A 15915-nucleotide genomic window follows, 5' to 3' on the forward strand; every position below is an offset into this window, starting at 1 on the left:
AGAAGAGTGAAAGGCGGAAGGTTGAAGTGATGCCGTACCTACACAAGGTATCGCATGGCATTAAAAAGGTGGCGGGAAGATACAGGGTCGATTTGGTTTTTTCACCGCCTTGCAAGTTATCGCGGTTGTGCGCCATGTCCAACGCCAGCAAAGTAAACAATGGAAGATGTGATGTTAAGCACAGACGTGCGTATGTACCCTGTACAACGGGAGTGGTCTACGAGTTCCCCCTAACCTGTGGAATGGTTTGTGTGGGGCAGACTGGAAGGTGTATTAACATGCGGTTGATGGAGCATGCTAATTCATTAGGAGACGGGAGTGGGAGGCATCTACCAGTTCATTGTGGCGCATGCGTGCAGGGATGCAAGCCCATCTTCGGCAGTACCAAGGTGTTAGGGCGAGCCAAGAGCCAAAGAGCAAGAGAGATCTTGGAGGCATCTTGGATAGCTAGACACGGGCCTGATAAGTGCGTCAGCGACTCATCCGTGTATCTTTCCAGCAAAGAGCGCGATTTCATTTTTAGTAGATAGAAGTCTTGGAACCTGTGATGTTTGTCATTGCGCATGCGCTTAGTTTGTTCCAAAAAGGGTGGTGTACTTTTCCAATAAACCAGTTGTTAGTCTGCGATCGTCCTGTCCACTTCGTTCTCGTGTCTCGTTTTAGCGCAGTTATAATTTTCCTAAATATACTAACTATGTATGTAGGTCACTAACTATGTAGAACCCAACGGTCATGTCGTACGCTCGTGTCGAGCGGCTGGCGTAGAAATGATGCCATTGCCGTCGTACGATCGTCTACAACGTGTTCGTCGTCTTGCTGCTGTGACACAGATACGTAGTGCGCTCGCCACCCGCTCACACAACTACTAAATTTACAGGAACACGTTGCTCCACCTGGTATCGCTTTACGGAACCCCAAACAATGCTCTGTAGCCACGTACCTGGAAAGTGCTTGGCGTAACGTCTATTCCCACTGTGCGTGAGATCTGCACATTTATTTTCACCTACAACGCCCGGATGAGAAACATTTTTCGCACTTTTCTGGTTGGCGAAACGGCTGGATTGTTTTGCACAAGAAAATTCAATGTTGCAGCGCAATTTTGCAACTGATAAAAAAAATATTTTTTCTGAATAACAACTCGCGATTTCTACCCGCAGCGCCTTTCGAACCAAGAACGCTCAAGTAACAAAAGTCATAAACCATCCTGCAGTTTCGATAGTTTAACTCCCTACAATGTACATTATATGCTTTTAGGTCCGATGTTAGTGCAATACGCTGCAATAAACGTCGAAGGATGTTTGCGAGCTACTTTTACCTTACCTCTCATAACCCGAATGGTGGGTCTGGATTTCAATGCCGGTATTGAGCAGTTATAGAAATGAACTGTAAAAGAATAGTAAAACTAAAATAGGCTAGGCAAAGAAATTTGTTCAAAGCATATATTTGTTAGTCTGTAATATCCTGCAACAAAAGAAAGCTGATAAGAAAGATGATTTTCATTTCAAAATTTTCAAGTTTTTCCTCTCAGCATGCAGTATAAGAGGAAAACGGGGCATCCGGTGGGGCAGTAGTCTACAGGAGCGCCGATTGTCGCGAATGCACCACTCGTGCCGCTACTCGCTGAGAGCCATCACGCCGATTAAAATGACGTCATAAATTCCTCTGCGCTGCGGAGAAGCCGACCCTGCGGACGCAACGCCGACTAATAGTATGTTTTTTTTTTAAGGTGAAAGCCTTAGATCTCTATGTTTCAAGGTCGCGTTGTGAGATACAGGAAGCCACGTGATCCAAGGAAGACCAGAAGCGAACCAAAGCATGCCCAGCCGTGTATAAGATGTTATTAATGATTATCAAAGCTAAATAATGATTTATTAGTGATTGGAATAATCTGGATTCAGGTGAATTAGGGTCGATAAAGATGGATCGATGATTAAAGGTGGATTAAGATGAGTTAGGGTGGATTAGTGTATATTAAGGTGGATGGAGGATAAGATGGACTGGGGTGGATTAAAGAATATTAAGGTGGATTAAGGTGGATTACAGTAGGCCCCTCCCTGAGATCTCCACTCACCCCTGTCTTGCACTAGCTCATTCTAATTTTCACCTGCAAATTTCATAATTTTATCCCCCTACCTAGTTTTCTGCCGTCCTCGACTGCACTTCCCTTCTCTTGGCACACAATCTGTAACTACATTGGTTCACTGGTTATCAACCCTACGCATTACATCGACTGCCCAGCTCCACTTTTTCCGCTTAGTGTTAACTAGAATATCGGCTATCCCCGTTTGTTCTCTGATCCACACCAGTCTCTTCCTGTCTCTTAACGTTACGCCTAACATTTTTCGTTCCTTCGCTCTTTGTGCGGTACTAAACTTGTTCTCGAGCTTCTTTGTTAACCTCCAAGTTTCTGCCCCATATGTTAGCACCGGTGGAATGCAATGACTGTGCACTTCTCTTTTCAACGGCAGTGGTAAGCTCTCAATCAGGATTTGGCAATGCCCGCCGTATGCACTCTAACCCATTTTCATTCTTTTTTAAGTTTCCTTCTCATGATCAGGGTCCGCTGGGAGTAATTGACCTAGATTAACGTACTCCTGTGCAGACTCTAGAGGCTGAGTGGCGATCGTGAATTCTTGTTCTTTTGCCAGGCTGTTGAACATTATCTTTGTCTTCTGCATATTAATCTTCAACCCCACTCTTACATTTTCTCGGTTAAGGTCCTCAATCATTTGGTGCCTCTCCAGTGTTGCTGAACAGGACACTGTCATCTGCAAACCGAAGGTTGCTGACAGATTCGCCGTCGATCCTCACTCCTATGCCTTCCCAGTCTAATGGCTAGAATACTTGTTCCAAGCATGCAGTGGATAGCATTGGAGAGATTGTGTCTCCTTGCCTGACCCCTTTCTTGATAGGTAATTTTCTACTTTTCTTGTGGAGAGCCAATGTAGCTGTGGAATCTTTGTAGATATTGTCACGTAGTTGTGGCGGTAAATAAAACTGTCGCAAAACTTTGAATGACGAAACAGACTTTTTATTGGACGAACCTGTGCAACGATAGCGGCGAACACAGTCGACGATCGTCGAAAACTGATCAGCGCGAAACGCGTCGGCTTTATAAATGAGTCAAGAAGGTTCCGAGTAATCCCTGGTGCCCGAGTGTCTTCCAGAAGGTACGAGACAATTTGCGCCGCTCATACAATCAGATTACATAAGCGTCAGTGACAACAGACAACGGATAGAAGCATCGATAACGTTCGAGAAATTTCCGATACATGCAGGCGCGTCCCGTGCCGAGCGATAACGTTGAACATTTGATCGCCGGTGAAAAGCGGTCACCAATGAAAGATAAACACGTACACGTGTCAATATTTCTCAAGATATCCACGTATGCGTCCTTGATTACCCAATGCCTCTATGCCTGCTGGTATCTTTACTGAATCAAGTGACTTTTCATAATCTATGAAAGCCGTATAGAGAGGTTTATTGTACTTCGCAGATTTCTCGATTAACTGATTGATGACGTGGATGTGATCCATCATAGAACATCCCTTCCTGAAGCCAGCCTGTTCTCTTGGTTGATTGAACTGAAGTGTTGCCCTGATTCTATTTGAAATTATCTTGGTGAATATTTTATACAATACAATCATATTCACATGGATATGGACAAAGGATATTCACATGGGCTGGACAAAGGATAAAAAGGCGCGCGCCGGCAGCGCTCCTTGTGAGGCCAATGGCCAGATGGGAGTCGCGTGTCCTAGGCGAGCACCTGTTTTCAAGCAATTACACGGCGCGTCCTCTAGTTTGCAGCTTGCTCGAGTACATTAGCCGGGTAACTAGCGGATTCAAAATGGAAGGGAAATCCGTTTCCTGGATTTTCTTGGCGTACTTTATTGTTGCTGTTTGTTGTTGCTGATTTATTTTGCTTTGTTTGTGTTTGCTTGAAGTGAAGCCACAATGGTAAACAGTTGTCAGAGGAAAACGGGAAAGAGCGAAATGAACCAATAGGAGCGACCGAAAGAAAACTGTTGGGCTGATTTGAGCTAACCATTGACAGTTGTGTGCTTGTAAAACTGCTTGTGATTGTTAGAGTACTCCGGCCCTACGCATGCCGGGAGGCGGAGGAGTAGAATTCTTGTGTGAACCGAATTGCTTAAAACGGGAAAATTCGGCCCTGTTTTGGGGAGAGAGCGATGAGAGAGCTGGAGTCGATGACTCCGCGAGCTGTTGGCGAAATGTATTTATGTAAATAAACCTGTACATACGGAGGAGTTGTTGCGAGCCTTGTATGAAATGTGTAGCCTAACAATGAACGGAAGATTGATTAACAAGGACGCCATCAGGAACGACGGACCAGCAACGGCCTGGACCCGAACAGCAATGCCAAAAAAATGTAACTGGGTTTAACGTGGCCATACACATATTCCGATAATCCGCAGATGATTCACAAACACACTTACATGAATATCAAAGCAAGGGGCTTCGAAGAAGCTCTGTACGTAACTTTCGCCATGCTCATGGGTCATTCGCGATCATACTGACATGACTATCAAACGAACGCGCTTCTATGCTCTGTGATGGCACCCACGCAAGGCACGTCAGACCCTGTAATAAAGGGTGTCACGTGACAGCGTAGCTTCCGGAAGCCCACAGGTTATTCACAAACACACTGACATGTATATGAAATGAGCGGGAATCGCAAATGCTAGGCGCTGGTACCCACATAGTGAACGTCAAATCACGTGATAAGGATGTCAGAACACCATACGTATCTTTCGCAATTCCATGAGTAATTCAAAAGAAGTTATGTGGTGGTACCCCCGTAGCGAACGTCAGACCACGTGGGAAAGGGTATCACGAGACCTCACACAACTTTCGCAGGCCCATATGGGTGCTTCCCAACCATACTGACATAGATATCAAACAAACGCACTTCGAAGAAGGTCTCCGATTTTACCCACGTAGAGCACATCAGACCATGTGGAAATATTTCCACGTGACTTTACTTAACCTTAACCAGCCAGTCGGAGATTCACAAACATGCTAACATGGATATAATATGAACTGCCTCCGAGTAGATCTGTGGTAGTACCCACGAAGAGCATGTCAGACCACGTGAAAAGGAGTGTCACGCGACCTCACGGGACTTTCGCGAGCCATTGGCTGATTCACCAACATACTGACATGCATATTAAACGAAAACCTTGGAAACTGAAGGGAAAAGAGCATCACGTGACTTCACGTAACTCTACACAGAACGTCTCTGCATAGTGATGTAGGTCACGTGAAACTATTTTCCACGTGGTCTGACGTGCCCTCGTGTGTAGCATCGCAGAGCTTCTTCGAAGAACGTTCGTTTGATATTGATGTCAGTATGATTGGGAATCACGCATGGGCCTGCGAAATTTTGTACGGTCGCGTGACACTCTTTCCCACGTTATTTACCGTTTTCTATGTGTGTACCATTGCACAGCATTTGCGATTCCCGTTCGTTTGATACCCATGTAAATGTGTTTATGAATCACCTGTGGGCTTCCGAAAGTTACGCTAGATCACGTGACACCCTTTACCACGTGGGACGTGCTCTGCGTGGGTACTATCACAGAGCTTCTTCGAAGCCCGATCGTTTGGTATCCATGTCAATATGATTGGAAATCAGCAATGGACTGGCGAATGCTACGTGAGGTCACGTTACACCCTCTCCGACGTAATCTGAGGAGCGTTACATGGTTATAATCGCAGAGCATGTTCGAAGCTAGTTCACTTGATATCCATGCCAGCGGGGCTCATAGAACACAAAATGATGAGATGTCACGTGAAGTGTTTTTTAGGCTGTTATTGTCAGCTTTAGAAATCAACCGTCTGCTGCTGGGTGCCGCTCTGTTTCAATGCATGACCTGTTTTGCATGGCCTGTTCATGGCAATAATATGATGTCCATAACAGTACATTATTTCGATCATGTATCAAGCGGGAAAGGAATTTTAACAGCGCAGCTGTTTAAGGCGGCCGTTAGTCCGTGGCGGGTCGGAAATATGTAGGCCCGTCCTAGGGGTAGTGCAGAAAGGGTCCCAGCGCAATGGCACATACCCCTGTGAACTAACGAAGCTGAGCCTGGCTAAGTCTAGCTAAGCATGGTTGGGACTACTTAAGCTTAGTCAGTCATCGATAGCCAATTGATAGCCAATCAATTGATAATCGATAATCGATCAATAATCAATAAATCCCGGGAAATGCCGGGGATGACTTGGTAGTGCTTAGCCTAGCCCAAATTCGTGGACAATACCTTGCGATAGCCAATCGATAGCCAATAAATAGCTAATCGATAATCGACAAATAATCAATAAATTCCGGCAATGCTGGGGATAAATTGGTAGTGCATAGCCTAGCCCAAAAGCCAGGACTAGCTAGCTGCCCATCAGCTTCGCTGCCTCTTTATCATTGCGCCTCCAGTGCAAGACGCTAATTTTTTTATGGGATCTCACATGACAACACTCTTAAGAAGTCTCTTCAGTTATCTTAGGTCGGCGAAAAATTATCTTATAACATTTAGTCGTTATTTTGAACTTCCTAGAAGACCTCTGCAAATGCATCTTTGAATGTTACGTGAGGTCACGCTACACCCTCTGCCGCGTGCTTTGAGGAGCGTGACATGGTTATAATCGCAGAGCGTGATGATTAAAATACGTGGCTCGCAGATTAAATTATTTGGCGCTGTGAGTAAATATGTGGCACCTGGATGGCGCTTGGAATAGAATAGTTGGCGCTTGGAATAATTTGAGCGGAAAAACCTGTAGACGTACGGCCACTGCTTCCATCCCGTTCGCGCCTCCGCGGCGGGACAGAGGGAGTTTGTATGGGAAACGTGGGGAGGCCTCGCAGGTTAGCGCGAAGCATTGTGCGCTATGCGAGCATGGGGAACCAGCTCTCGACAGGTGGTGCCCCGTGATGATGATCAACAAGCTGATGATGATTTAATGGCGGCCCCTTTGAAACGGGGCGGTGACAAATGGTTCCCTAGTCTGCTCGAGTTACTCAGGTATGCTATACATACTTTTCATGCTAGCATTTTCACACACATCTCCTTAATCTATTCATTTCCTTTAAAAAACTACTTTGTACCGCTACTTATGACTGTAAGAGATACTGTCGTATCAATCTCTTCTCTGCTTTTTTTCCCACCAATACTCTAAACGTCTCTTGCTTATCTCGACTGCTGGCCGGTTGATGCTTCCGTCCACTTTAAACCCAAGCGCTTCTGGGAGGTGCACGTTATCTACGGTTCTCACTGGGTGAATTCCTTCGCATTCTATTAGGATGTGTTGAGTGGTCTGCGGATTTTTGCTGCAGCATACGCATGCCTCGTCTAGCTCCGAATATTTGCTGCGGTATGTTTTTCTCCTTAGGCAACCGGCTCGAGCCTCAAATCGCAAGGCACTGCCCTTTGCGTTATCGTACACATTTTCCCTACTAATTTCTTTCTTCTCGTTCTTGTTAATCTCCATGGTCCTTTTTGCTTCCATTCTTTTGTTTCCATTCCATTCCCAAGAAGAGTGGGCATGTTGGAGCAGCAGGGATGCAGCCGGCCATAAAACCGTTCCTTTTCTTGGTGCAGTTCGCTGCACTTGCGTCAAGAAGGACCAGCTGCCCGGACAAATGCCCGACGCAGACCAGCCGACTTGCTATGGCGCTTTCGGCTCCGCACTGCGCAACTGCGTCGCCGGACGAACTTCACGCAACTGGAAGGGCGTCATCCATATTATCTGATGCATTGCCAGATACCCAATGTCCTGCTTTGTCGTCTAATGCTCGATGCGCGATACCGGAAATGTTCATCTACGCACGAGTTCTGCTTCCTCATATCGATGCTTCACTATCGTCAGTGCCATCACCCCTACCCGACTCTTTAAAACGCCAGCGGCTTGCTGAACCTTCCAGTGGGCATGTTGGAGCAGCAGGGATGCAGCCGGCCATAAACCCGTTCCTTTTCTTGGTGCAGGTTGGTGAATCTCCTTCTTATTATTGTAAAAATCGAATAATGCATTTCTGCTGCTCCTACCATGCCCCAGTGTTCTTTACACCATTACTTCTGATTGTTTCAATGTTATCGAAACTGCTAATATTGTGTGGGGACATTGAAGAAAACCCTGGACCCGATGACCTGACTTTACCACCGGAGTTGGCAGTTGTTAAAACTATTGTTGCAGATTTTGACTCGCGTCATGATGAAGTAAGTATAATGCTTGACGGCGTCAAAAAAAGTCAGATCGCCCTAGAACAAACTGTGTCTGACATTAACACTAGACTTTCCATCGTAGAGGACCGCGTAAATAATTTAGATGAGTGCCAAACTCATGGCCTGCAACAAGTAGTTGCGCGGACACAGTTCGCGAAGAAAGTTCCGAGCTTCAGAGCAGGCTAGACGATTTTGAAGACCGCGCACGTAGGGAGAACCTAATTTTTTATGGTCTTGCTGACTCGTCAAGTGAATCCTCGGCTCAATCGGAAGAAAAAGTTAAACCTCTTGTATGTAGTAGCTTAGGTATGCAGTTATCATCCGACAGTATATCTAGAGCCCATAGATTGGGAGCATTCGTAGCTGCTAAATGTCGACCCATAATTGTAAAACTTTCGAGCTTTAAAACAAAAGATGCAATATTTTTTAATAAGGGCAAGCTTAAAGGCACAGGTGTAAGCATTTCTGCAGACTTTTGCAAGGCAACTCGTAATTGCCGAAAGAAACTTACCGAGTATGGCAAGGCAAGCGGACCGCCGTTTTCCTTGCGACACAACAGGATGTTCCTAAACAAAAAATGCTTCATGTACTCCTCCCAAACCGATACTGTGTATGAAATTCCCCAGATTGCAGATCGTTGCAGATCCACCAAAGAGATAGCACAAGTCTTCTAAGAGGGGCGTGTCTACCGTAGGCAACATATCTTTTGTCTTTACAAACATTAGAAGTGTCATTCACAAACGAGATGATATGTCTTCTATCGTTGATGATTGTGCTGCAGATGTGGTTGTACTGACAGAAACTTGGCTTTCAAATAAAATCGCTGATAATGAAATTTTACACTCCCCAATGATTATGAATTCTTTAGATCTGATCGAAGTGCAAGAACAGGCGGTGGTGTGCTTATTGCAGTATCAACACGTCGTTTTTGTCAAGTTATACCAGTCATATCTCCACTAGAAATTGTGTGCGCTTGTGTTCGTTTCGGACATCACGAAGTAATTATTTGTGCCTGTTACCGCGCACCTCAGTCTTGTTCCACGTTCTCTGATTCTTTACATGACGCTTTAAATAACATTATAGTACGATACCCAAATTCTCCCCTTCTAGTTTTAGGTGATTTTAATTTCCCAGATAGTTTGTGGGATAGCAACCATGACTTTATTTGTACGCATACTAATGCAAGGTCTAATTTTGTTAATCTCTGTCACGATTTCAATTTAACCCAATTGGTAAAACGTGCTAGATTTAGTCCTTAATTCAATCCCAGATGTGTTTTCAGCATTTACATATTTGCCTGGGCTAGGCGACCATTGTATCCTTCACTTTCTTTGCAACTTTCGAGCGAGCGCCACAGCACAGGAAAATCATAAGAGATTATGCTAGAGCGAATAGCGCCGCTATTGACGTCGAAATGGAATCTTTTTGCGAATGGTTCCTGCGCTTCTACACGTATAATAGTGTAGAAGAGAACTGGGCAATTTATAAAACAAAAATGCTTTCGCTTATCGAGAGATATGTGCCTTTGCGTAAAATTCATACCAAGTTTCACTCTCCTTGGTTCACTCCGCTGCTCAGCCGTCTACGAAACAAGAAAAAAAAAGAATTTACAGAAAAGTAGTATCAAGTGATAAAGCTGACCGCTGGGCAGCTTATCAAAACTCCGTCTCTGATTACAAGTGCGAACTTGAAGCGGCCAAGCGCAATTTCTTTTCAAGCACTCTTCCTTCACTGCTTCGAAATAAACCGTGTAAATTTTGGGAAGTGGTTAGTGACAAACCGGAACAAGATATCCAACTATTTGAAGAGACGGGGAATTTCATACCATCTGATATGTGCTTTGCTGCTCTGCATAACGTATTTAAATGTTCGTTTTCTGATGATCAGTCTTTTTCATCACCCGTATTTAATAACCTCTTGTTTCCCACGATGGATCCCATAATCATTGACTGGGTTGGAATCACAAAACTCGGAGAATCTAAAGGTATCTGCACCCGGCCCTGATGAAATAACGGCTCAGTTTTTGAAATGCACTGTGACCCACTCATCTATCATTTTATCTAAACTTTTTAAGCAGTCCAATTTGAATGCGGTGTGCTGCCAAACGACTGGAAGGCGGGGAAGGTGGTGCCTATTCCAAAACAAGGTAACCCTTCATGCGCTATAACTACAGACCCATTTCGTTAACCAGCATTTCCGGGAAACTTCTAGACCACATCATTTTCTCTAATCTCGTGCTATTCCTTGAATCTAACAACTTTTTTAGTAAATATCAGCATGGTTTTCGAAAAAATTTTTCATGTGAGACGCAACTAGTTATGTTTACTAATGATCTGTTCTCAACTCTAGACCGAGGTTCTTTCATTGATTGTGTCTTTTTAGACTTTGAAAAAGCCTTTGACACAGTATGCCATCGTCTCCTTCTTCTGAAACTAAGCAGACTTAACATTGACCCCTATTTACTTAAGTGGATTGAATGCTTTCTCGACAAATGAACTCAATTCGTATCTGCTAACAATTCCGTTTCACCAACCTGTTTTGTAACTTCTGGTGTGCCCCAAGGCTCAGTCCTTGGGCCTCTTTTATTTCTTATTTACATTAACAATCTTCCGGAGAAATTGACGTCTAACACTCGTCTTTATGCTGATGACTGTGTTATTTATCGTGAAATAACTAACCCAGATGATTCATTTTACTTCAATCTGACCTTAACAACATTTCTTCGTGGTGTAAACAGTCGTTAATGAAATTAAACGTAAAAAAATGTAAAATGATGAGATTTTCTCGTGGTAGTGCTGTTTCTACATCCTCATACAAAATTAACAACACTATTCTGTCCACTGTCACATCCTATAAATATTTAGGTGTTCACATTACTAACAACCTGTCCTGGCAAACTCACATTGAATACGTGACAAACTCCGCCAATCGAACACTAGGTTTTTACGTCGCAATTTTCTTCGCGCGCCCTCTTCCCTCAAACTTACATTATATAAAACGCTAGTAAGATCTAAACTAGAGTATGCTTCATCAATTGGGGATCTCTCTACAGCACAGTTAACATACTTACTTGAATCCATTCAGAACCGCTCTGCACGTTTCATTGTATGCAATTATTCGCGCAGTGCCACTGTATCTGCCATCAAAACTAGCCTTCATCTGCCAGACCTATCATCAAGAAGGAAACTCGCCCGGTTATCACTCTTTCATAAAATGTACTATACTAACCCAGAAATAAAAAAAGACCTTTTTATATCACCCCCTTATATTTCATCGCGAATCGACCACAACGTCAAGGTACAAGTACCAACTTGCTGTACAAACCTTTTCTTCAATTCATTCCTGCCTAAGACAGCATCCGAATGGAACCACATTCCCGCCTCGGTCGCCAGCAATCCGGTTCATTCATCCTTTCAGACTGCTGTATCTAACATTATATAATGATTCACCACTCCTCTCTGTAACGCCATCAGGCATTGAGAGTATGTTAAATAAATAAATAAATAAATAAATAAATAAATAAATAAATAAATAAATAAATAAATAAATAAAATGTCAAGATAGCGCCCTCTGTAGTGACGGCAATGCAACTTTCAGTAACACAAACACCGGGACTTTGCGAGGAACGCTATGTAGAATCCGCTGTTCGCCGCGTCGACGTACGTTGTGCGGGCTTCACGGTGTGTACGTTTTTATCGCTTGTTTCTGTTGTGTCCTATATAGTGCGTCGGAACATTTTCACAGCGCATCACAGCAAGTTTCACAAACTGCGCCGCGATCTCCACGGCTGCAGCAATGGCAACCGTAGTGCTACGCTACGGTTCTAGGGAAGTGGCCGGGATCGACTAATATTTCCGTGCTGGTGCAATTGAGAAGGACCGAAAGTTGTGCGCTGCGAACTACGCTTACGATGTCGAGCACACCGTGGAACGCTACGATGGCGATTCGCAAGTGACGGAGAAATGCCACTCAGATGTGCGTCAAGCTACGTGCGACGTCAACTTCCAGGTAAGCGCGCATATTCGTTCCACTTCTTATTTCACTATGATCGCGAAGGTTGGCGTCATGTGCAGCTTGTCCAGCGTTTATGGACTTTATATCCCCATTAAATTTGAGTTGTATGCGGCGTAACGAAGCCTGAGAACGTCGAGTCGAAAATTAAACAATTACGAGAGCTGCTTATCTCGTGTATGCTTAGCGCAAATTTGCCTATTTCTGTGCACGGTTAGAAGCACATTACCTATTGTTGGACTGAATAATTGACAGTCGCTTTAGCATACGCCAGAGAGAGTGAAGGCGAAAGTCTGTGCGCTCAAGAGACATTCATTAAATTACTTGACATTCTCATTCAAATGGCTTGTTACTTCTTATTACTTGTTTTTTTTCCGACCAAAGATTCCGGGCTCGAGCACCTTAATTGACGCTACCTTAATTGACTGTGCTTGATTAACTTTGCCGTAATTCACAGAAAACATCGTGGATTCGACTCCCACCAAAGGTCGAGGGTGCGCATCCGACCAAAGGTCGTGGGTTCGAGTGCCTGAATTAACTCTGTCCTAATTAACACGATGACGATCGTGAACCACGCACCATCAAAATTGTTGCGTGAGCGTTTGCATATAGGTAAGACAGGATGCTAGGTCGCTCGAGAAGTACAGTACTACACCGAGTCGGCATCGTGTAAGATTTCGCGTCGACGACACGGTTTTCGCTCAAGGACGTTGAAGGTCGACTGAACAATGAGACATATAAGGCTTTCGCCTTAAAATGAAAATGAATGGTGTGGCTTTATCATCCTGCTTCGGCTGTGATAAATCAGAAGGATTGGGGTTTTTACGGCCTTAGCCCAAGCCAGGTTTTGTGTGTGTCTACATGCAGTAGCACTCGATTCGCCACACCATCATGTGGCTTTTAAATGCGTAAGCATTTCTATGGTTACCCAACGAGAAAACTGTCCCTGTGTCCGTCCGTCCTTCGCGTAAGACGATCACTTTCGAGAGAGAGCCAGCAGCAATGTTTTCGCCAGCTGTGGAAGAAGACGCAGTGGCACGAGCGCGAGGAGTAGTATGGGAACGCTGGCATGATCAGCGGCATCGGAGCTAGCTGTGGAAGACGACGACAACGACGACGAACGCGCGAGCAGTGACCACGTGACGTTTGCAATCAGGCACGCACTAGGCACTCCTTTATCAAGCCAGAACTGTATAAGAGCCGTGGCTTCGGATCGGAACGTCATCAGCGCACCTGGCACCGCCACCTGCGGTAGTTTGCTTGCCTCATCAGTTCACGTTGCTCCGCCTTACGCAGCAGTTCGTGTCGCGCTGTCGCATTTACCGGAATGGCGCCAAGACAACCGTAGTCGCTGAGCAGTGCTATGATTACCAGAAGTGTTGAGTGTGAGCACTCAACACCACGTCGTTACTACGAAATGCTTACGCATCATTCGGATAACTCCCTTGGGAGATTCTACGTAATTTTTTTTTTCAGTGCGTGGACACAGCGCATTCAGGCAATCTTTCAAAAGCCTATAGGTGTCTATGCCAACACGATGTCTGTGTGACCCTAAAAGACATCCCACCCCGTCACGGCGAAGCTCGAGACGTTGTGGTCATGGTCAGTCCAGAGCCGAAGTATACGACGAGTGCTCCCGACTTATGAAGCTTCACACGACGCCGGCAGCTGCTTCCCCGCAGCGCTCGGCATTCCTATTCCAGATCGCAGACCCATGTTTCAGTGCACGAAATGTTATGGACTGAGAAGGACGGCCGTGGCTGCCGCGTTTATAATTTTCAACCGCATAAACAGTCACGATATGCCGTGATCTTCGTTGTCTACTCCGTGACATCAAATTGGTCAGTAACTAGATGACGTAACTCACATGCACCTACCCACCATAATCTCACGTACATGTAATTCGAAGTAACGGGCTCACCTGAAAGCACCATACTCACCGACGACTTTAGAGAAAAACCCAGACGTACTGTTGAGTTTGACATAATGGCAACCAATCGCTGTTGATTTCTCCGCACTACGGGTGTGATGCGCGGACCGCCGAAAAGTCAGCAGGTTCAATGCCCATGCTCTTTGCGCCCCTACTGTCAGTCAGCTGGACTTTACCACTGTTTGTGAACTTGTCATTTCTTATGAAGGGCTCTTAGTGAGTTGACTGGCCGATTGATATCTCAGCAGGACACCTGACTACTATAGCCAGTAAGAACAGTCAATGACGAGGCCAACGCTCTGCAGTGGCCACCGCAAGCAGACTCACCATTCTTCCGTGCTCGTCGACGAGGGCTCCCGGAGGTCCAGGCGGGCCCCTGCGTCCTCGGCGGCCGCGTTCGCCTTTCTCGCCCTTCTGCGAGACGAAAAGGTCACATTGTTTGGCTTGAGTGCTATGTGCCACTAATACACAACTCTTCTAACATTAACATCATCATTTGCTGTTGTTTTCAGCCACATATATGTGAAGCAATAAGCGGAGCAAGTTGGTTCATGTCATTTCTTGTATACGCGCGGAAGGGACAAATGGAAAACAGACACGACAATGTGAAGATGTCCTCTATAAGCTTGTCCTTGTATTCCTGTGTAACGCTTCTCTATTCAAGGGGCTATAAAACATAAACTACGTGCAGTCATTCTGATTAAAAAGAAAAATAGGGAACGGACTACCCATGAATACAAGAAAAATCTTACACTTTCAAGTATTACACTTTCTTTTGTGCATACAAATTTCAATTAAATATTACGGTTGTCGATCGTTCTTTACATTTACTGTAATGCGGTCTTACATTGTTCTTCTGTTTCGCTAGTCTAGCCAATGCTCAGTACAAGAGAAGCTCATGAATTCTTTTATTCAAATAAAAATAAAAGAAAGAGATGTAGTCATCCTAAAATGGCGACGACTTAAGAAAGCTATTCGCGTAGCACGAATTAGTAAAAAAAAAACAGGAAAAAGGAAGAAAAAAACCTGCCTATTACATACTAAAGTCCCTTGATAATTTGAAAGTACCGACTTTCTGGGAACTGTGCCGCCGCGCCAAAGAACCTCGCATGCCCTCCTATCCTGCCTCTCGGATCGGCGCTTTGCTGAGCGATGATTGGCCATTCGGGCCGTCGCCCGGTAAGGACGCTTTTCTTGTGTTTTATTTTTTCGTCGGCGCCATTAGCTGGCCACCTCCTTCTGTTGCGAGTCAAGCTAGCACTACCACAACACTAGCGCTTTTCTCATACATAGCGTCATGTGAAGAGGGAGTTGAGAAATGCCTTTTTCACGTGAGCCTTGACTCGCTACAGGTGATCTGCAAACAAGGGGAGCGAACTGAGGCTCTAGTTATGACATACACACGAAGGAAACCATCAGTCGGCGAAACCAAGACAAGCACAGGGGAGTGTTTCTTCTTTTTTTGAGTTGTGTTAAATACTTCGAAATTGATTGTGTAATCATTCATGAACGAAATGATTGATTAGAAAGTAGAAGAAAAAACAACCATGCGCCGCCGGTGGGATCCGACCCACGACCTCCGAATTTCGCGTCCGGTGCACTATCAACTGAGCTACGGCGACGGCTGTCCAATCTTCAACTTTTGTGGGTATTTATGTCTAGTGTAAACTAATCTCGAGAGTGTTGACCAGCGCCACCCTCCTCCATAGCGGCAGACGTGGTACGTCCTGTATTACGGCG

General features: G+C 45.0%; 1 protein-coding gene across 1 annotated transcript in view; it reads right to left on the reverse strand.

The window, feature by feature from the left end:
• Positions 1 to 15915, reverse strand: part of LOC119437733 (collagen alpha-1(XVIII) chain) — a 288239-nt gene that overhangs the window by 80638 nt on the left and 191686 nt on the right. Inside the window, exon 16 of the mRNA XM_037704702.2 lies at positions 14503 to 14589. Coding sequence (XP_037560630.1) covers positions 14503 to 14589 — 87 coding nt within the window. The remainder of the gene's footprint in view (positions 1 to 14502; positions 14590 to 15915) is intronic.

Source organism: Dermacentor silvarum, chromosome 1 (assembly GCF_013339745.2).
Source record: "Dermacentor silvarum isolate Dsil-2018 chromosome 1, BIME_Dsil_1.4, whole genome shotgun sequence".
Lineage (NCBI taxonomy): Eukaryota > Metazoa > Arthropoda > Arachnida > Ixodida > Ixodidae > Dermacentor > Dermacentor silvarum.